The following is a 14,328-nucleotide window of genomic DNA, read 5'->3' as shown; positions in this document are numbered from 1 at the left end:
GATTTGAGACATCTTCCCCCAGGCTCATTATAATTTATGTTTGGTATGTATGTGCTGTTTGTTTTTTAATTATGATAGGGGTTTTAGTTATTTTTAATATTAGATTTGTGCCATTCTAATGTTGTTTTTATCGTAGTTGTGAGCCGCCCCAAGTCTTCGGAGAGGGGCGGCATACAAATCTAATAAATTGAATTGAATTGAATTAATCTGTTCTGCAAATACAGAAATTGAAATGCGATATTGAAAACTATTATTCTGCTTCTCCAAGCCCTCAGTTTTATACCAATAATTTACCAAGAGTAAACTGAGAGTGTCAGAAAAATAGCAACTCTGACTTTCATTCCAGGAAAATGTGAGCTGAATTCTGAGCATTCAGCATCTCAATTTCGGGATTCTGGCACAAGAAAAGTGTCAAGAGTCCAACTTCTGAGTTTCTTTCATTTTTATGTCCTCTCATATTTTGCTGAGAAACTACACAGGTAAATATGAGGAATTCAATATAAAACTATTATCCGTTCAAGATAAGGCCACCCCTTAAGCTGAAGTAGATCTTCGGTAGGAAAAGCAAGTAGGATGCTTGGCTGCATAGTTAGAGGTATAACAAGCAGGAAGAGGGAGATTGTGATCCCCTTATATAGAGCGCTGGTGAGACCACATTTGGAATACTGTGTTCAGTTCTGGAGACCTCACCTACAAAAAGATATTGACAAAATTGAACGAGTCCAAAGACCGGCTACAAGAATGGTGGAAGGTCTTAAGCATAAAATGTATCAGGAAAGACTTCATGAACTCAATCTGTATAGTCTGGAGGACAGAAGGAAAAGGGGGGACATGATCGAAACATTTAAATATGTTAAAGGGTTAAATAAGGTTCAGGAGGGAAGTGTTTTTAATAGGAAAGTGAACACAAGAACAAGGGGGCACAATCTGAAGTTAGTTGAGGGAAAGATCAGAGGCAACATGAGAAAATATTATTTCACTGAAAGAGTAGTAGATCCTTGGAACAAACTTCCAGCAGACGTGGTTGGTAAATCAACAGTAACTGAATTTAACCCTGCTGTTCTGTTCGGGTCGTATGTGACCCGAAGCCAAGTTTGAGTCCCTGTAAAAAATTTTCCCTGCATATCTGAAACTTGAAATTCCATGTAGTTTCATCATTTCAGGGGTTCTCTCTATGAGAATTTTTTTTGGGGGGTGGGGGGCTTAGTTTTTGCTGGGCAAAAAAAGTTACAAATCTTCTGTTCCCGGGTCACCCTGACCCGGACCGAAAACTCTTCATTTGCAGTGCTTATGTTTGGTCTTTTTGAAAGCTTTTTTCACTTGGAAGGTAGTCTGAACATTTCTGCACACAATGATATGAAAATTGAAATGAAAAAAGTAAATCTTATTGGTTTATTTTGCGGATATAATGCACGCCCCCCCCCCCGTTTTTGTGAATTTTTTTTCAATTTATGGATAGTTTTGCTTGCAAAATGCATTCTATTTTACTAAAGTTGGTGTGGGATTGGTAGCTTGAACATTTCTGAATATAAGAAAAATATAAAGGAACTGAAAAAAATGATTCTTATTGGTTTTTTAACATCAGAAATAAGGCCTCCCCCGTGGCTGCTTGCAACCATTTTCCCTTTTTATTTTTTTATGCTCCAAATCCGAAATATTCTTTAAAATCTTAGGCATTCATTTACTCAATTTAACAATACTGATCATCAAAAAAATATTTGTAGGGGTGGGGGGGAAATTTTTTTTCTGGGCAAAAAAAAAGTCACATTTAGTCTGTTCGGGTCATATAGACCCGGACCAAAATGATTTTTTTAGGTACTTGAATTTGGTCTTTTTGAAAACTTTTTCAACTGGAAAACTAGTTTGAACATTTATGAACATAATGATATGAAAATTGAACTGGAAAAATTGAGACTTATATTTTTATTTTGATCAAAAAGCCCCTCCCCCCATCCTTTTTTTAATTTCGTGTCAATTTCTATTTTTTAAGGCTACAAATCCCTAAGGAATTTCCCCCCAAAAGGTTTGATATACTAAATTGAACATTTCTGAATATAAGAAAAATATAAATGAACTGAAAAAAATTGTTCTTATTGGTTTATTTTTGCCACAAAAGGGCCACCCCCCCTCGGCCTTGCTGTGTGCCATTATTGTCACTGTTTATACATATTTGTCTAGAAATATTTGGAATATCCTTTTGAAAATCAACCACATTGTAGCCAGAGAACTAATTTTATGAAACAAATCCATTTTACTAAAAAAAAGTATGTAAGTTTGAAATTAACAGCATAATTTTTATATAAATTGAAATAATTGAGGCATACTTTATGTGCAAAATAAACCAATATGCATCAATTTTTCCAGTTCAATTTTCATATCATTATGTTCAGAAATGTTCAAGCTACCAATCCCTCACCAACTTTAGTAAAATAGAATGTATTTTTCTAGCAAAACTATCCATAAAGTGAAGACTATTAAAAAAAAAACGGGGGGGCGTGCATTTCATCAACAAAATAAACCAATATGCATCAATTTTTCCAGTTCAATTTTCATATCATTATGTTCAGAAATGTTCAAGCTACCAATCCCATACCAACTTTAGTAAAATAGAATGTATTTTGCAGGCATAATTATCAATAAACCTAAAGAAAATTCACAAAAACGGGGGGGAGGCATATTTATGTGCAAAATAAACCAATAAGGATTAATTTCTTCAGTTCAATTTTCATATCATTGTGTGCAGAAATGTTCAGACTACTTTCCAAGTGAAAAAAGTATTCAAATTGACCAAACATAAGCACTGCAAATGAAGAGTTTTCGGTCCGGGTCAGGGTGACCCGGGAACAGAAGATTTGTTACTTTTCTTAAACAGAACAGCAGGGTTAAACATGCCTGGGATAAACATATATCCATTGTAAGATAAAATACAGGAAATAGTATAAGGGCAGACTAGATGGACCATGAGGTCTTTTTCTGCCGTCAGTCTTCTATGTTTCTACTTCATCACAAAACTCCCCCCACCCCCCAACTCCATTTATTGTCCACAAAAGCATACAATGTAATGAAAGCAGAGAATTGCAGTTTCAGGATATTTAAGGCAAGAACAAAAGCTACAATGTTTGTTTTCTTCACTTAGGGCTTTACAGCAGTCCTTCCTACTTCATGTTAAACATGCATAAAGCAAGGCAGAAGCCAGTCATCTCTAAGCACACATAATATATTGCACCTCAGTCAAGCTGCTGAAATCTTCAATGATGGAAATGACAGAAGAGTCTAAGTAGTCCTGCATTGTTTCCAGGAATTCCCCAGCTTCAAGGATGGTTTCTGCTTCCAAAGATGCCATGTGGAAATCTTCTGTCAGTAAACACTGGAGGGAGAAGATATAGGAGAAGGGAGGGATAGTAAAAATAAATCAGATGAGAAGAATGAAAGTAGCTGAATGTGAATTAAATATTATCTTCTAGGGCACAGAATACTTCCATCTAGTACCTAGGTCAGTGATGGCGAACCTATGGCATGGGTGCTACAGGTGGCACGCGGAGCCATATCTACTGGCACACGAGACGTTGTCCTAGCTCAGCTCCAACTTGTGTGTGCCGGTCAGCTGATTTTTGGCTTGCACAGAGGCTCTGAGAGGGCATTTTGGGCTTCCAGAGAACCTCTGGGGAGGATGGGGGAATGGCGTTTTTACTCTCTCCCGGCTCCAGGGAAGCCTTTGAAGCCTCGGGAAGGCAAAACATGAGCCTAGTGGGCCCACCAGAAGTTGGAAAACAGTCCATTTCCGGGCTCCAGGGGGCAGGAGAATAATAATAATAATAATAATAATAACAACAACAATAACAATGACCGACACCAGACATTGTGATCGTGGAGAAAAAGAAAGTATGGATCATCGACATCCCAATCCCAGGAGACAGCAGAATTGAGGAGAAGCAGCTAGAGAAATTAGTGAAATACGAAGATCTAAAAATCGAGCTGCAACGACTCTGGCATAAGCCAGTGAAAGTGGTCCCAGTGGTACTTGGCACGCTGGGCGCAGTGCCAAAGGATCTCAGCGGACATTTGAAAACCATTGGAATTGACAAAATCTCCATCTGTCAATTGCAAAAGGCCGCTTTACTGGCATCGGCAAACATAATTCGCTGCTACATCACGGAGTCCTAGGTGCTTGGGAAGCGCCCGACTGGTGATGAAATACGAAATCCAGCATAGTGATCTCGTTTGCTGTGTTGTACTGACATAATAATAATAATAATAATAATAATAATAATAATAATAATAATAAAGGTCCAGGAGGGAAGTGTTTTTAATAGGAAAGTGAACACAAGAACAAGGGGACACAATCTGAAGTTAGTTGGGGGAAAGATCAAAAGCAACATGAGAAAATATTATTTTACTGAAAGAGTAGTAGATCCTTGGAACAAACTTCCAGCAGACGTGGTAGATAAATCCACAGTAACTGAATTTAAACATGCCTGGGATAAACACATATCCATCCTAAGATAAAATACAGAAAATAGTATAAGGGCAGACTAGATGGACCAGGAGGTCTTTTTCTGCCGTCAGACTTCTATGTTTCTATAATAATAATAATAATAATAATAATAATAATAATAATAACCATCATCATCATCATCATTTATTAGATTTGTATGCCTCCCCCTTCTGAGGACTCGGGGCAGCTAGAAGCTGTTTTTGCCCTCCCCAGGCATTGAATTATGCGTGTGGGCACTCAACACATGCGCGATAGCGCTCGTGCATGCTCTTTCAGCACCCAAGGGGGAAAAAATTCACCATCATCAACCTAGGTTAAATAAGAAACTGAATGCTAAAAATACTTAACAGCAATAGAGAAAGGCAAACAATTTCTTGCAACTGCCAAATATGTTCTTGTAGTGTGCATGTCTCAGTTTCTAGAAATTGGCAACTTTACAAGTTTCATTCATCGTTAGCTGGCCTGTTTCCTTAACTAATGCTTTGATTTTCATTATTACCAAAAAAACCCTGATGTTTTGGACGGTACAGTGATATTTCATCTTACAAACGCCTCATCATACAAACTTTTCGAGATACAAACCTGGGGTTTAAGATTTTTTTGCCTCTTCTTACAAACTATTTTCACCTTACAAACCCACCACTGGGATGCCCCGCCTCTGGACTTCCGTTGCAGGCGAAGCGCCCATTTCTGCACTGCTGGGATTCCCCTGAGGCTCCCCTCCATGGGGAACCCCACCTCCGGACTTCTGTGTTTTTGTGATGCTGCAGGGGAATCCCAGCAGGGGAATCCCAGTAGTGCAAAAACAGGCGCTTCGCTGGCAATGGAAGTCCAGAGGTGGGGTTTCCCAGCGAGGGGAGCCTCAGTTAAATCGCAGCATCGCAACAACACAGAGGTCCGGAGGTGGGGTTTCGAGAACTTCAGTGGTTTTGCGATACTGCGATTTCACTGATGCTCCCTTTGCTGGGAAACCCCATCTCCGGACTTCCGTTGCCAACAAAGTGCTCATTTTTGCAATGCTGGGATTCCCCTGCAGCATCGCAAAAACACAGAAGTCTGGAGGTGGGGTGTCCCATGGAGGGGAGCCTCAGGGGAATCCCAGCAGTGCAAAAATGGGCGCTTTGGCTGGCAAAAGGGGTGAATTTTGGGCTTGCACGCATTAATCGCTTTTCCATTGATTCCTATGGGAAACATTGTTTCACCTTACAAACTTTTCACCTTAAGAACCTTATCTCGGAACCAATTAAGTTTGTAAGACAAGGTATCACTGTATTATGTTTTGTTTTCAAGCTGTCCAAAAACATAGATTTAGAGGCTGGACACTTCAAATACAACCGTGTATTAGTGAGACCCAAATCTACTATTCTGCAAAAAAGGTTTTCTCCTGGTTAATCAAACCCATATGTGCAATTACTGCAAACCTTTTCAACCAAGGCTATCTAGAATCCTGTATCTATGCAATCAAGCACAATGCGGAACAAACCACTCACTGAAGCAGCTCACTGAAGTTTTTAATCAGATAAAGCAGGATGCTTTAATTGCAGAAATTTGGGAGGACCAAGACATGATTGCGTCTCTTCCCATACTCTTCTGCTGATTAACCTGTAATAGCCGCTCTCATCCTACAGCTTTCTAGATGAGATAGAACAGCTCCCAGTTATCCCAATTAACACAAAGGTTTCCAAACAAGAACCAAGCTTTGAAATATAGACATACAAATGTTTAAATAGCGTCATTAGAGTGTTTTAATTTAGATTTCTTACATGTTGTATTAACCTTGGTTGTGAGCCGCCCTGAGTCTAGGGAGAATAGCAACATAGAAATCTGATAGATAGATAGATAGATAGATAGATAGATAGATAGATAGATAGATAGATAGATAGATAGACAGACAGACAGACAGACAGACAGACAGACAGACAGACAGACAGACGGAAAGGTAGGTAAATAGGTAGGTAGGTAGGCAGGTAGGCAGACAAACTACTGTAATTCTGAAGATGAATTTACAGTTAAATACTGGCATGCTGACACTACGAAGTCAGGTGCTGGAGAAGGCAAATGTAATCAGTCACCTTTTTTTAACCATAACAGAAAAAACATGTTCACATTGTCACCACTTTTTGTACCTATGGCATATTGAGTTGAGACTGGCTTCAGAGGGCTAAAATTGTCAAAAGAAACATGAAGGGGGCTCCACAGAAATAGACCCTGCAAGGAGCTTGCCTTAAATCAAGAATCAACAGCTGCTGGAAATGTTTTGTTGCAGTCATTGCTACCTATGGAGAGGAGTGGGGGACGGGGTGGGGATATACCTGTTACTGAAAGCAAAGGATCACATATTTGCTACAAATACATATGTGGCCTTAGATCATTCTTTTCCATAAATAAACAAATAAATAATGTTTTGGCCATTTTTTAAATTGGGTTCCCTCTAATTTTAGGACTTGTTTTGGGCTATATTTATGCAAAATGTTGAGAATTCAAAGAGATTCACAAACTTTTTAACCTCACTGTACATCACCCATTCAGTTTCTCATTACTGAATATGTTCAGCCACATTTGTAGAGTTGCACTTTGAGTGAGTGGTCCTTGATGCTCTCTGAGCTTGGTTGCAGATATTCCATTACCCAAACTGAATAATATCACCAATGCTATTACATTGCTATTATACTAACATTACATAGAAACATAGAAGACTGACGGCAGAAAAAGACCTCATGGTCCATCTAGGCTGCCCTTATACTATTTTCTGTATTTTATCTTAGGATGGATATATGTTTATCCCAGGCATGTTTAAATTCAGTTACTGTGGATTTACCAACCACATCTGCTGGAGGTTTGTTCCAAGGATCTACTACTCTTTCAGTAAAATAATATTTTCTCAGGTTGCTTTTGATCTTTCCCCCAACTAACTTCAGATTGTGTCCCCTTGTTCACTTTCCTATTAAAAACATTTCCCTCCTGGACCTTATTTAACCCTTTAACATATTTAAATGTTTCGATCATGTCCCCCCTTTCCCTTCTGTCCTCCAGACTATACAGATTGAGTAATGAAACTTCTGCAAGAAAACAACCAAGTTCAGAGAGCACCAAGGACGCTTCATTTCAATTCTGAGCTACAAATACTCTCCTATATTGGAGCTGCATATTGAACATCCATGCTGATATAACTAAAAAGTTTCCCACTATTCCTTCATCCCTCAAAGACAATGGTCATCTATAGAATAAGAGATGTGTTCTTAAAGAATACTAGCTGAACATCACAATTTTGTTGTGAAGTAAAAAAGTACCGCAGTTACACGTTTGAAATGAAAATACTGTAATGCGGTGTAGAAAATAGAGAAACTAAAGAAGGCTTGATACTGTTTATCAATGAATTTGCCTAAAGTTGGAATTAATATTCACTAATATTCACTATGTATCTTTCTCTGAAAATACTTATTAGTACAAAAGTTTAATATTCATTTTAATTTTGTCAAGGGAATGTGAAATTACTCGAAAAGAATTTATTTCAACTCTTTCAAGGTGACACAGTCAGATTCTTTGTCACAAACTAATGAGATTAGTTGAAGTACTCTCTAAGTATGAGTGAAATTATAGATAAAACTACTACGAGATTCAAGTCCATCATTCAGTTTGCTTTCTTGGATGATTAATCAATGTAATCTTAGACATAAATATTAAAGGGTTATCATTTCACATCTTGGGCATCTAGATTTGTGGGTGTATCCAAAGTTTGCAATTTTCTAACTTCCAAAGCTCATGCTTGATTAATTATTAGTCTGTGACCCAATAAAGGAAGACCAATATCTCTGAAAGGTACATGCTAGGGGAAAGCTGCCCAAGCAAACAAATAGGAGAAGAAATACTTGTTTAGTTTTATAAACTTTGGAGGATCTACCCTATGCTACTCATCATGCCACATTCAACAAGTTCAAAAAGATCCAAAGAGACAATTTTAAGTTTCGATATAACACTCTATATATCACATACAGTGGAACCCCGACATAAGAGCTGCTCTACTTAAGAGCAACTCGAGATAAGAGCTGGGAGGGGAGAGATATTTTTGTTCTACTTACAAGCCCAAATTCGAGATACAAGCGCCAAGGAGCTGTCTCCTGAAGCCAAACGCTAACTTCCGCGTTCGGCTTCAGGAGACAGCTGCGAAGCGGCGCGCGTGTTTTAAAAGGTTGCAGCCGGCCTGGGGGGCTCCGGGGGGGTGCTTGCAGCTTTCTTTCTTGCTCTTTTTCTTTCTCTCTTTTACCTTCCCTTCCTCTATTTCTTCTTTTCTTTCTCCTTCCCACCTTCTTCCCTCGCTCCCTCCCTTCACTCATTCCTCTCTTACTCTCCCCTTTCATAAGTTTCCTTGCTTCCTTCCTCTGTTCCTGTCCCTTCCCCCTTTCTTTCTTTCTTGCTTTCTTTCTTGCTTTCTTTCTTGCTCTTTTTCTTTCTCTCTTTTATCTTCCCTTCCTCTATTTCTTCTTTTCTTTCTCCTTCCCACCTTCTTCCCTCCCTCCCTCCCTTCACTCATTCCTCTCTTACTCTCCCCTTTCATAAGTTTCCTTGCTTCCTTCCTCTGTTCCTGTCCCTTCCCCCTTTCTTTCTTTCTTGCTTTCTTTCTTGCTTTCTTTCTTGCTCTTTTTCTTTCTCTCTTTTATCTTCCCTTCCTCTATTTCTTCTTTTCTTTCTCCTTCCCACCTTCTTCCCTCCCTCCCTCCCTTCACTCATTCCTCTCTTACTCTCCCCTTTCATAAGTTTCCTTGCTTCCTTCCTCTGTTCCTGTCCCTTCCCCCTTTCTTTCTTTCTTTCTTGCTCTTTTTCTTTCTCTCTTTTACCTTCCCTTCCTCTATTTCTTCTTTTCTTTCTCCTTCCCACCTTCTTCCCTCCCTCCCTCCCTTCACTCATTCCTCTCTTACTCTCCCCTTTCATAAGTTTCCTTGCTTCCTTCCTCTGTTCCTGTCCCTTCCCTCTTTCCTTCCTTCCTTCCCACCCTCCGTCCATTCATTCACCCATTCCTCTCTTGATCGCTTAAAGCCGGTCCCTGGTGCAAAAAGGGTTGGGGACCTCTGTCCTACAGGATTGGGTGGCAGAGAAGTTGAACATATGTAAATTTAAAAGTTTAAGAAAGTTTACAAGTTAAGTGAAAGAAACTTCATTATTCATTTATATGTACATGTACATTTCTTCATTAAAAACATGTCTTTCTGCATAATTTAGACTAACTTTGTGAGTTTTTTGAGGGCTGGAACCAATTAAAATTATTTACATTAATTCCTATGGGAAAAGTCGTTCGAGATAAGAGCTGCTCGACTTAAGAGCCCAGGTCCGGAACGAATTAAACTCGTATCTCGAGGTACCACTGTATTACTAAATTTATTTACCGGTATTTAAAAGTGTATATAGTGATAATATGGTTTACAATGTGTTTAGGAAAAGAATTATGTTGAAATTTTGTGTTGAGGGAAAATACCGTTTTAAAGATATTCAAACAAAAGTTGTGAAGAGTTTAAAACTTTAAATCATTCATCTTCATGCTGCATAACACAATATATATACTTTGTTTTAAAGCCCACATTTTTCTGGGTTTCTTTTCCCACTTCCAAGTCTTTTTATTGTACGGTAATTAATTCTCTTCCCCCTTCTCCCTCCTCTCCACTTTCTCTTTTCTTAGAATTGGGAAGATGCCAGGCAGAAAACAGGACTGTGCTTGGATAGAAATTTTTAAAAAGTGTCCTTACCATTGTGCAAAACATATTAAGATTTGCATATTGATTCAAAGCAAAACTAAAATATTGCTCCAATCAAACAGCCTCAGTATTTTGCATAGTAAAGGAAATGAGTTACATTTTACTTTAACTACAAAAGACTAGTAACTTAGCATTTAAATTTAACTATACTGCTCAAAAAAACAAAGGGAACACTCAAATAACACATCCTAGATCTGAATGAATGAAATATTCTCATTGAATACTTTGTTCTGTTCAAAGTTGAATGTGCACAACAGCAGGTGAAATTGATTGTCAATCAGTGTTGCTTCCTAAGTGGACAGTTTGATTTCACAGAAGTTTGATTTACTTGGAGTTATATTCTGTTGTTTAAGTGTTCCCTTTATTTTTTTGAGCAGTGCATCATTTAGCACAGCAACACAAAACGGTTTCTTTTTTCCCCCTTATGGCTGAGGCACAATCTCCCATCACACTCAGTGGAAGATCATGTGTAGCAGGAAAGGGCATGGAAGAGTAGGCGTTTCATTGAACAGCTCATTATTTCTATTTGTCATTCTAGTACAATACTATAGCAAGTTCCCATAAATGACATATCTTAAAACTGCTTTCTAAAGTGAAATGATTTCCTGCAAATTACTTTTTAAAAAAATTAAAGGGATCAAGGCATTCGGGATGATCAAAACTCAGAGAACAGGAGAAGCAAGAATACTTAAAAGCAGACTCACACAAAATGATTTTTACATACAAGAATTTTTTAAAAAAAAGAACTGCTGAGAGACAGCACCATCACATGGGGCTGAACAGGATCAGCAAGTGGGAGGATATGAACACACCCAGGAACCAAGAGGGGAGAACAGAGCAGGGAAAAGCACTGGAATGATTTTTTTCATAAAGTAATACTTTCTAGTTGGAGCTCCCCCATCAGTCTCCCACTTCCTTCAATTCTTTTAAGGGTTCTTTTTTTGGCACGTTGGGGTAAGGAGACAAAGCAAGGCAGTTTTAAAAGTCGGTGGGAAAATTAAAGCCCCGATGAGTACCATCTTGATCAGGAGTGGGCAAAGTTGGCTCTTCTATAACTTGAGGACTTCAACTCCCAGAATTCCTGAGCTAGCATGATTGTCTCAGGAATTCTGGGAGTTGAAGTCCACAAGTTATAGAAAAGCCAACTTTGCCTACTCCTGATCTTGATCAATGAGTCAAAACAATGACGGAAACGCGTGGCTCGATTAGGCAGCACTCTTAAATTATATCAGCAGCTTTTCTTTGCACATTTATTGGCCCCAAGGACCCCCCGACCGAGGTCGAAACCATCCACAACTCACATAAAGTCAACGTGACTCTACGCCCCCCCCCCCAATTTTTTTCCCGGGATCAGGACGCCCCGCCAGACCTAGCGATCATTGCAGGATTTTGCCTTTGAATGAACCCTTTCATTGTTCCTGTATCACGAGGACGGGAGAGATGGACTTCAGAAAGTCTGCCCCACCCACCCAAAAAAAATCCTGAATTGCAGATAGTTCATCCTGGGCATTTGCCTCCGCCACGCTAAATTTGCCGCACCGACTCGTCCGCCCATCCCAGCCCGCCAGTCCACCATTACCAACTGCATGGAAAGCAGCTGCAAGCGAAATGGCCACCCATTTAGGATCGGGCAGCCGAAGCATCGCTTCGAGAGTCTCTCGAGCTCCTACCTCGATCGGCTTTCCCACCGCGCGTCCTTCCATTCCGAAGCCCCCCGCCCAGCCCGCCTTCCCGCCGCCGCTGCCACCTCCCTTATGCCAGGCACACTGCTTCCACGTGTCCATCTAGCGTGAGCCAACGCGGCTCAATGCAACTCTCCCAGCTCAGTTCCGAGGAACCCAGACCGGCCGGTACCTGCGCAGAGGAGAAGCTGTTGCCCACCAAAGGCTCCGAGGCGCCCCGCATGGGGAGGGTCCCCCCAGCCCCGGCGTGTCCCGCACCGCCGCCCCACAGGGCCGCCATCTTGGCACCTCCTCACAAATAGCTTCAGAAGCCCGGCCGGCACTGTAGAACTCTATTTCCCAGGAAGCAACGCAACTGAAAGCAGAGCGGGCGAGACGAATTTTTTTGGGTTGGAGCAAAGCACTCTGGGAAATGTTCTCCTAAGTGTCGTGGGCATTTTTTTTTTCTCTTTGGTTCTAAACTCTCTGTACTGAATGATACATTCATTGCAAGTTTACCATAACAGGCAATACATGTATTGTGTGCGAACTAGAGGAATACTAAAAACGAAATCTAAATTATAAATCATAAATAGGTAAAACTCTCTCTCTATAGCAGTGTTTCCCAACCGTGGCAACTTGAAGGTATTTGGACTTCAACTCCCAGAATTCCCCAACTCCCAGAATTCCCCAGCCAGCATCCGCTGGGGATGGGGAATTCTGGGAGTTGAAGTCCAGCTATCTTCAAGTTGCCAAGGTTGGGAAACACTGCTCTATAGAATAGAATAGAACAGAACAGAATGTTATTGGCCAAGTGTGATTGGACACACAAGGAATTTGTCTTGGCGCATATGCATATATATATATACAGTATATATATCAACAGTATATATACCCTTTATATAACAGTATATATTATACTGTTATATATATATAAAACAGTATATATTATACCCTTAATTTTCAAATTCAGCAAAAAAACCATGTGACATAGATAGATAGATAGATAGATAGATAGATAGATAGATAGATAGATAGATAGATAGATAGACAGACAGACAGACAGACAGATATAAACAGTATATATATATTAAATATATTAAAGGGTTAAATAAGGTCCAGGAGGGAAGTGTTTTTAATAGGAAAGTGAACACAAGAACAAGGGGACACAATCTGAAGTTAGTTGGGGGAAAGATCAAAAGCAACATGAGAAAATATTATTTTACTGAAAGAGTAGTAGATCCTTGGAACAAACTTCCAGCAGATGTGGTAGATAAATCCACAGTAACTGAATTTAAACATGCCTGGGATAAACATATATCCATCCTAAGATAAAATACAGAAAATAGTATAAGGGCAGACTAGATGGACCATGAGGTCTTTTTCTGCCGTCAGACTTCTATGTTTCTATGTTTCTATATATATATTTATATACACTGTATATATATATATATATATATATATATATATATATATATATATATATATATATACTGTTTACGTTTCTTCAAATATCACCCCATTTTTTTAATGCATCACTATACCAAATAGGTAAAACTCTACATATATATGTATGTATATATATATATGCATATGCACCATGTGTATGTATGTCACATGTATGTCACGTTTTTTGCTGAATTTGAAAATTAAGGGAGACTAGCGTGTGTGTGTATATATATGTCACATGTTTAAGCTGAATTTGAAAATTAAGGGAGACTAGGATAGATCTATTTCAGCCTTATTTTGGCCTCATCAGCTAGCCATACCCACTGGGACTTGAACCTGCAACCTTTGCCTTGTAAGGCAGAGAATTATCCTCTAGGCTACAGTATCCAGTATATATATATATATATGTGTGTGTGTGTGTGTGTGTGTGTGTATATGTATATATGTATATATATACATGCAAAACATTACACAGGGCAAAACCCGAACTCAGAACAATCTACATATATATATATATGTATGTATGTATGTATGTATGTATGTATGTATGTATGTATGTATTCATAGCCGACAACTATATATATGTGTGTGTGTGTATACATGGTGCATATGCAGATATTTATATACATACATATATATGTAGAGTTTTACCTATTTGGTGTAGTGATGCATTAAAAAAACAAGGGGGTGATATTTGAAGAAACGTAAACAGTAGTATATACAGTAATTTAGATTTGATCTTTAGTATTCGTCTAGTTCGCACACAACTACTACTACGGGAAAGAGCTGCGGGTTATAGTTTACCAAATACACACAATTTGCTCAATTAAAATTATCCTTTGATTGGGAGAGATAAGGATCTTTGAATGCCAGCAGAACGGAAGCGTTTTTCTTCAATTATTTTCACAGATCGGTAACAAATGTTAGGAAGGAGGGAGAGAGGACGCGGGAGTCAGCAGCGATCCTATAAGAACAT

The 14,328-nt window shown here is 39.1% G+C and overlaps 1 protein-coding gene across 1 annotated transcript in view; it reads right to left on the bottom strand.

Annotated features, from left to right (window-relative positions):
- Positions 1-12,314, bottom strand: part of PPRC1 (PPARG related coactivator 1) — a 43,511-nt gene extending 31,197 nt beyond the window's left edge. The window contains exons 1-2 of the mRNA XM_070752884.1: positions 12,097-12,314; positions 3,227-3,367 (exon numbers count right to left, since the gene is read on the bottom strand). Of these exons, the coding sequence (XP_070608985.1) occupies positions 3,227-3,367; positions 12,097-12,204 (249 nt within the window). The 5' untranslated portion in view covers positions 12,205-12,314. The remainder of the gene's footprint in view (positions 1-3,226; positions 3,368-12,096) is intronic.
- Between the last annotated feature and the right edge of the window lie 2,014 nt (positions 12,315-14,328).

This window comes from Erythrolamprus reginae, chromosome 5 (genome assembly GCF_031021105.1).
Source record: "Erythrolamprus reginae isolate rEryReg1 chromosome 5, rEryReg1.hap1, whole genome shotgun sequence".
NCBI classification, from domain to species: domain Eukaryota; kingdom Metazoa; phylum Chordata; class Lepidosauria; order Squamata; family Dipsadidae; genus Erythrolamprus; species Erythrolamprus reginae.
The sequence above is the reverse complement of the archived record's forward strand: the minus strand, read 5'-3'. Positions and strand labels throughout refer to the sequence as shown.